General features: G+C 40.1%; 1 protein-coding gene across 2 annotated transcripts; it reads left to right on the top strand.

Annotated features, from left to right (window-relative positions):
- The first annotated feature begins 572 nt into the window (after positions 1–572).
- oxld1 (oxidoreductase-like domain containing 1) lies at positions 573–3121 on the top strand. Of its 2 annotated transcripts, none has more exons than XM_005913832.2 (2): positions 573–884; positions 1683–3121. In XM_005913832.2, exons 1-2 carry the CDS (start codon positions 834–836, stop codon positions 2028–2030), a joined length of 399 nt encoding a protein of 132 aa, XP_005913894.1. In that variant the 5' UTR covers positions 573–833; the 3' UTR covers positions 2031–3121. The 2 variants fall into 2 exon arrangements, with proteins under 2 accessions (XP_005913894.1, XP_005913895.1); XM_005913833.2 differs by having other exon boundaries at positions 580–884; positions 1686–3121.
- The last annotated feature ends 4820 nt before the right edge of the window (positions 3122–7941 follow it).

Genomic DNA, 7941 nt, shown 5'->3' with positions numbered 1-7941 from the left:
CCAGGCTCTCTTCCACCTGGTCCCTTCTCTCACTATAGATCACAGTGTCATCTACAAGTATCACAGTCCACGGAAATTCCTGCCTGATGTCATTTCTCAACCTGTCACCAATGCAAACAAGAAGAGACTCATAGCCAATCCCTGATGTAATCTCACCCCCACCTTGAACCCATCTGTCATTCCTACCACACATCTTACCACTGTCCCTCTATATGTCCTGCCCCACCCTCACATACTTTTCTGCCACTCTTGAGTTGCTGTACCACGGCTTTCTCTGATTCACCAAAATGCAGTGAAGCTCCTGACCTTCTTTATACTTCTCCATCAACACTCTCAAGGCAAATATGGCATTTCTAGTGCGGTAAGTGATCAAACACTATAACTATAAAATGAATACTGTAGTATTAATAGTAATCATCCCATCTAGTGAAGACAAATATTATTTTTGACTTTTAATGTGTGTCTTTAATATTTGTCTGGCTTTACTGCCGTTTCTGCTTTGTTTGTATTGTAGAATACTGACACCTGCTGGCCAGATGAGGGAAATATTTTTATGTCCCGCCCAAAAACCTAATCAATGCTTTCAATTGGTTTAAATTTTACAAAGCCCCCATTTAATTGGGTGATATGCTTTATATTGGCCAATCACCGCTTTTGTTTACAACCAGCCTCAAAAGGTCAGAGTTGAAAAATGGGAAGCAATGCAGCTTTAGCTGTCACAGCAGCTAACATGGTGGAAGTTTTAAACTCCAGGAAGGAACAGCTTAATTAAACATTCACTCTAGAAAATGAACCACACAGACGCATAACCGCCCGTCCTGCCCGACTCTGCGATGCTGTGTGCGGGTGTTAAAGCCGTGAGGTCGTCGGCGTCATTACGAAAGGTTGGTGGCTAAGCTAACGGTTCGTTTAACAGCTGATGATGTCCGTTGTGTTTTTAACACTGGAGTAACTTTACACGGTCACTCGTTTGGGTTGGGAAAGCCCCGGTGTCCCTCCCAGGAGAGCTGAAGGACGTTACTTGAGAAAGGGAGCTCTCCTTAGACTGCCGAACCGAGATAAGCCACACAAACTGGAGGGAGGCTGGAGAGAGGATTTCAGAGAGACTGGAGGGATTTACAGACCAGGATCAAACCTTTGAACCCTGTAAAGAGCAGATAGGAAATGGAGAGCCTTGAGAATTCAGTCTACTATTATTATTATTATTATCATCATCCTTATTATTATTATTATTATTATTATTATTATTATTATTGCATTATTATTGAGACCATACTAGGATCAAGAAGTTACAGAGCCCCGGGAACAAATGTTTGGTCCTGCTTTCATCGTCAGGCTTTTTTTTCCTTTCTTCAGTAATTATACTCATATATGAAAGTGTGCTTACTGTACATGTACACAGAATAGCTTGATTTTAACTTACTGAATCCACCACCATGCACAGTTTCACTAAAATCTTTACAGTGTCTTATAGAAAATGGGCGATGGGGCTTTTATAACCCTATTTCTAATTTAAGTATCATTACATACACACACCTGAAATATGAAGAGATTATTAATATTTAATATTTATAGTATTATTATTATTATCATTAGTATTTAAGAGACTAAAATGTAAAGACAGATTGATGTGTCCTCACCATGTTTCACATGATTTTCACTGGTCCTCTCACTGTCCTCAGCAGTTATGGACGAGTCATCTTCACAGCGGGATTGTTCACCACCTCCCTGCAGGACCAGATTCGCCTGCTGCTCCTCCTGTTCTGACGGACTGTTCTGAGCCCGCCGACACAGAGCAAAAGCGTGACTCCATCTCCACTTGGACCCCCGCCCAGGGTTCCCCGCCGCCTCCCACGCACTGCTGCATGAGTGGCTGTCACAACTGCGTGTGGATCGAACACGCAGAGCAGCTGCTGGAGTACTACAACGATGGAAGCGAGCGGGCGCTCGCTGCTATTGAGGAGAACGTCCTCGATGAGAACCTTAAAACTTACCTGAAGATGGAGATCAGACTCTTAAAAAAGACGTGACCGTCGCAGCCAGTGGCGGTGACCACAGTGCTGCCAGAAACCCTTCACAGGCTGAGATTTTACAGCACACAGTGTACCTCCACATTTTCACCCCTCCCTCATCCTGTGGGGCCCACAGTATATGTCTCATTTTAGAAAGCTGGCAGACGTTAACAGATAAGACTTTGGGTCTTTGGTGGTCATTGTTATGTTGCACTTATCTAATATTTGCTTCTAAAAAGCAGGGGGGGGGGAAGAGTCGCCATCTGGCAGGTTGCTGGAAATCATAAATATTCAGGATAAAAATGCTCTTTGATTTTTACTGGAATCTGCTCAGACCTGCTTTGGCCTTAGACAGTGCAGATCTGTCAGGATGTCAAGAAATCTCAACCATGAAAGAAAAAACACAAACACATTTGCAGAAGCTTATTAGGATTATCAAACTACTTCATTTGAAAATGAAAGCAACTCATTGTAAAAGAGTTGGGTCAGGAAGTCTTTCTCCAAACTTCGAGTGTTTTTAAGTTATCTAAGGTTACAGCTTCCTCTGAGGCTCCACAGTGTGCAGAGAACAGATGCCAGTCGGACCCTTTTAGATCTTGACATGTTTGTTTTTTTTCTTAAGGAAGTAGAGTTCATGAAAGTCACAGTGTGAAATGTTCTTTTTCTGTTAGAGCCTTGTTTGTTGGTCCAGTTCAGTTGTGGTCTAATATTTTCTAAAAATGGTCGTGTTCTGTGTCTCCGCCTGACGCTTAGCAACACCAGGGCAGATGTTACTGATGGGGGCGTTCTGTTGCAAAACTACAGAATCATGAACCTGGACTACAAACAGGTCCTCTTAGATTTCTTTGCTGGTCGTGCAGGCTGACCAAAGACAATCCAGTGAAAATAGCACTTTATTACCAAATATTTGTAATAGGAAATGTTATTCTCTCTGCTGTCTACTCATACTCAGCGCAAGATTTTCTTATGTGGGTCATATGAGTTGTTGGAAGGTATTATTTCTTTTAATAAAGTGTGTCTTCTGTTAAAGGAGGTGATGAAGTATTAAAGCACATTTCCTTAGTATTTGGAGAATTCAGTGAGGTCTGATTATTGAGGCCTCACTCAGATAAAAAGCTGCCACAACTTCAGTTTCCAACAGTTAAAGTTGTGCACAGACTGCAGTCCAGCCAGTGGTCTGCTTATAAAGCATAACATTGCATCATAACACAGTCCAACGATTCTCTACATGAAAGACCATCGTTACTGTGAATAAACATAAAACAAACTAGTCCAGTGAAGGAATAAATAGCTCGAGCTTTCAGGGTCTGGAACTGCAGCTTTTTGAAGGTGTGATGAGTTTTTGTCCCTTTCTAGTGGATGTTTGCAAGTAATAGTTCTAATGTGCACAGCATCACGAGCTGACAAGAGGAGCAATGCTTTAAACTTGAGGGATGTCTGAATTGTTGTCACGTGCTGTTTGGCGTTTGATTGGTTTGCATTGTGTCTTTGCAGCATTTGCACATTTGAAGCATCCGAACAACACTTTGCCTCTCTGTATTTGACTTTATTTAAATCATATTAGAAATTAGTTTTAATCCAATGCTTGTTAAATAAATATTTTTTATTTACTGTCAGATTCAGAGTGCTTTATTTTTATGCCGAGAATTGGTGCACACAAGCACACGTGCAAGTTCAAGCCTGAAAAACTTTAATAGCCTCTGTAGCCACTAGGAGGAGCTACATATGCATAAAACTGTCTGCTGTACTGGGGAAATGATATGTATGACGACCTAACTTGTTTATTTCATCATCATATATTTTTATCCAACCAGCTCCAAGTGTTGTTTATATTCTAATGTGATTATAGTCCGAATATTTAATAAACACAAAATCTTTGTGGCTTCAGGAAATTAAACTTTGTTCTTAATTGATATTTACAGTAAGTATGTAAAACACTGCATTGTTCTCATGATATTAATGAGATTTAAATCTCTTCTCAGGTAATAATGACTGGTTGTGTCAGAGAAGAAGCCGATCACGTTCGGTCCTGCCACCTTGATGACGTCTTTAGTTAGCCTTCTCCCAGTCCCTCTGGACCAGTATCTGAGGTGACCCTGATCTGACTGAGTCAGCATTAGTCCAGTAATAGTGATGCACTATAAGTCCTGATTACTCAAGGTTCAGTGCTGCAGCCAGCCATACAGCGTGCAGAGTTATGCTTTGATCTAGGTTATGCAGCGGATTAAGAATGAGACGTTTCACTGATCATATGTAGAGCAATGACTCTGACGTGATGGAAAACATTCAAGACAGATTATTGGCTGATGCCAAGGCTGCAACGTGCCACTTTGCATCATCGCAGTGGGGAACGTTCTGTGAACAGTAAGCTGCGAGAAGTCACGAGTTAGCGCTAAACAGTTTTCTTGTTTCAGTTTCTTTCAAACTGGCATAAAATTGGACCTTTCTGTAGTTTAATAAACGCAGACTGCCTGTAGCTCAAGAACTCATCGAGAATGATTTAGGCACCAAACGTAGTCAGATTCACGGGTGTGGGTGGAAAACATTCTAGTTAAACTTGTCAGTCATAAAACTGATAACTTGAAAGAATTAAATGTTAACTGCAGATGACTTCAAATCATTGTTCCCTCTAAGCTGCGCGCGCGCGCAATTGCGCATTGCTGGCACGGTCTCTGCACACAGAAAATCTGCGCTGCGCACAGAAAAATCTAACCTGAATTGAAATTAAAATGAATACTTTAACAATTCTGTTTTGCAGTGTTAGTCAGTAAGTGACTGGATGCTCCCGTATGGGATTAGAACGATGCCACCTTATCCCGTAGTCCAGCCAATGATGCGATTCACATTCATATATAATCAACGTGGTTGCCAGGCTATGACAGCGTCCTTATGTGCCGACACCGGTGTTTTAGCAAGCAAAGCGGCTGATGTGGAGTGAAGCCACGTTAATGACAACGTGTACAACCATTGGAGATGTGAGCAGGACAGACGGAACAACTGACGGGAAAAGTGTGGACTTTATACCAGTTTTTAAATTGTGTTGATCGGCCACGTAAAACCAGAGTTATGATAAAATATCTGCAATGTTTGGTTTTCTTCCTGAATACTGTTTTTATTTACTGCGGGAAGAAACGGTAAAAACTGCGTTTAATAAGGAAAGCGCTCTCCGCCTGTGAGCAAAAACACCCCCCCAGCCTTTCCTATTGGTGGAAAAATGTACCATGTCGACCAATCAAAAATTTATATGGCAACATGGCATTTAATTGTTTAGGAAGGGGGAAGTTTTAGGAGTGACGGAGATGTGAGAGATTTGCAACGTTTAGCGCAAATAGTGTGTAGTTAGTGTGTAGTGTAGTCAATAGTTTTGTTGTGTGTGTCAGAACAATGAGGCGACTGCTGAGTGTTACAGGTGTTACAGCAGTGACACATCTGCTGCTGTCAGGCCTGCAGGTATCAGGCTGTTGTTCTCCTTCATCTCATAGTGGACAGAAATTATTTTTGGAGCGGCACAAATAATTTGATGCAGAACAGCTGATTGTTCTGTAAATAGTTTGAAATGTTTATTTAAAAAATGCCTTGGCTTTGCAAAACTCAGTTACTTTTTTGAAGAAGTAACTATATAAATAATTGCCCAACATTGGTCATTATATACTGTATTTTCCAGACAGAGAGTTACAGACTCTCTGTGGTCTGGGAGAGAGTATTATAATACAAGTCAGAGCTTTATTAAGAAAGAAAGAAAGAAAGTTGTGTTTTCAAAATTGGAGTTCAAGTTATTTTTACTTCCAATAGTGTTAACATGCTACACAGGAACAGGACCCCGCCGAACTCCATCAACAATCACTTTTCTTAAAGGATCCTAAAATCAAGCTAATATTGAAACAAAGAGGAAGGATTATCTGAGTCATTGTGATTCTTTTTTCATTAATTTTTACATTTAGATTATTTTTTTCTTTAAAGCCACAAAAAGATATGAATCAAGGAGTTTGAGACCAGAACAGGGTCTAGAGAACGTGGCCAGTACTTCTTCCACATAGTGTCTTTAAATCTAGAGTTGAAGTAAATCCTTCTCCTCACATGCAACATCTGATCCCATCACATCTTAAAAATCGTATAGCCCTTTTATCCCAACAGAGCACTTCCCTCTCAGAGTGCAGGATTACTTGTGGCTCCAGGTGTTTTTAAAAGTAGAACAGGAGGCAGAGCTTTCAGCTTTCAGGTCCCACTTCTTTGGAACCAGCTCCCATTTGGGTTCACTCAGACACCCTCTTTACTTTTAAGGTTAGGGTTCAAACTTTCTTTTTGATAAAACTTCTAGGGCTGGACCATTTGACCCTGAACCATCCTTTAGCTTAGGCTGCTGCGGGATTTCCCATGATGTACTTCTGAATCTGTTTCTTCTCAATTTGCCCCTTTTCACTCCAGATATACATGTATATACCCTGACTCCACGTATTAACATTTGTCTTCTCTCTCTTGTAGTTTGTTATTTGTCCTGTTTACCTGCTCTCATTTTTTCTTTTGTCTTTTTCTTATTGTTTATTACATTTTCACGTAAACTTACATGCAATGTTTTGTAGGTTTTGTTTAAAGCTGAAGGTCAAATGAGTGAAGAATTTCTCTAACAGTGCTTTGTGATGGATGGTTCCAGTTCAATTATTTAAAAGAAAACCGAGCTGCTGTTTGGGATGTCTCCACATGTTCAGTGTGTCTCTAGCATGTAGATAGGAGCTGCTGATGTTGGCTTAGTCCCCTGTTTAATGGAGAGTACTCCCACTGCAGGGTGTTACAGTGATACACACAGACAATGTAAAATATTTCTGTGGGTTGGAGGATTGGAGGGTTTCACCTTAAGCAGATGGAGAGATTGCATAACAAAGATGGAGTGGGACTGTGGGGCTTTCAGGAAGCTTCCAGCTTCATCTATAATCTGTTTGAACATATTGTAAGCTGTGTGATCTCATCCTGCATCCTACTGACTCAAATCACTAATTTAATCAGCATTAGGATTTCTAAAGACATTTTTGGAAAACTTCATTACAAATACTATAAAATACATAAAGATAATGTTTATATGGCAAACTGCATTTATCACAGAGCATCTTTCCTCCATAATCTATCATTTCCAAAGCGATTCTGGAAGAAATCCTCAGATCCTACTGATGCTTAGAGCTCAGCATCAACCATTTATTTACAGATGAAATGTGTTTAATTAGCTCATTAAACAAAACTGTGAGGCTGTTAGACAAACGCTGCTCTAAAAATAACTTCAACTAATAAACTATGCAAATAATACATTTAAGTTGAAACTAGTTTTTAAAAATCCTAATATTAATTTACAAGATAAGAAAATTAAGTAATTTACTCTAATGATGCAAATGCCTTGATCATTTTAAGCCATTTAGTGAGGTGCAAGCAAAAATCCTGCATCGGGACTGCAACAATTTTCCTAATTTGATCAATTTGCTGATATTCTGTCCTATTAACTGCTATTTTTCTCCAGCTATATAAGGGACACTTTTCTTATTTAACCTAATCCAAAATCCCAAACAGCATTCATCGTTGCACACTGTTTGGCTCTGGTGGAAAAGGGAAAGCAGTTGGTTTTCACTCATTACTTGATCAGGTTTAAGCAACGAAAGCATTCAGTTTAGGAGGTGCAGGAGGAGACTGTGGCCTGGGTTTAAATCATGGACGTAGCCACAGTAACGTGACCCATCGGCAGCTTTAAATAGCATCACAGGGTTTTGGGAACCAGGTGTTACTATAGAGGGACATGCTAAGTTGTCAGCTACATTTGCCTGCTGTCTTAAAATATACAGGTGCAGTGCACTGTTCCTAAGTAACAGGCTAATAAAATACTAGAAAATCACTGACCAAAACTGAAGGACGAACTTCAAAAGATATTATTTATTAGATAATGACCACA

The sequence above is a fragment of the Haplochromis burtoni genome, unplaced genomic scaffold, assembly GCF_018398535.1.
Source record: "Haplochromis burtoni strain Fernald_Lab_line unplaced genomic scaffold, NCSU_Asbu1 Contig_6, whole genome shotgun sequence".
Taxonomy (NCBI): Eukaryota; Metazoa; Chordata; class Actinopteri; order Cichliformes; family Cichlidae; genus Haplochromis; species Haplochromis burtoni.
This window is presented reverse-complemented; position numbering and strand designations above follow the sequence as displayed.

Coding starts and splice junctions, on each gene's coding strand:
- oxld1 (XM_005913832.2), top strand. CDS start 834: ATGCTGTGTGCGGGTGTTAAAGCCGTGAGGTCGTCGGCGTCATTACGA. Junction 885..1,682: donor CGTCGGCGTCATTACGAAAG/GTTGGTGGCTAA, acceptor CACTGTCCTCAG/CAGTTATGGACGAGTCATCT.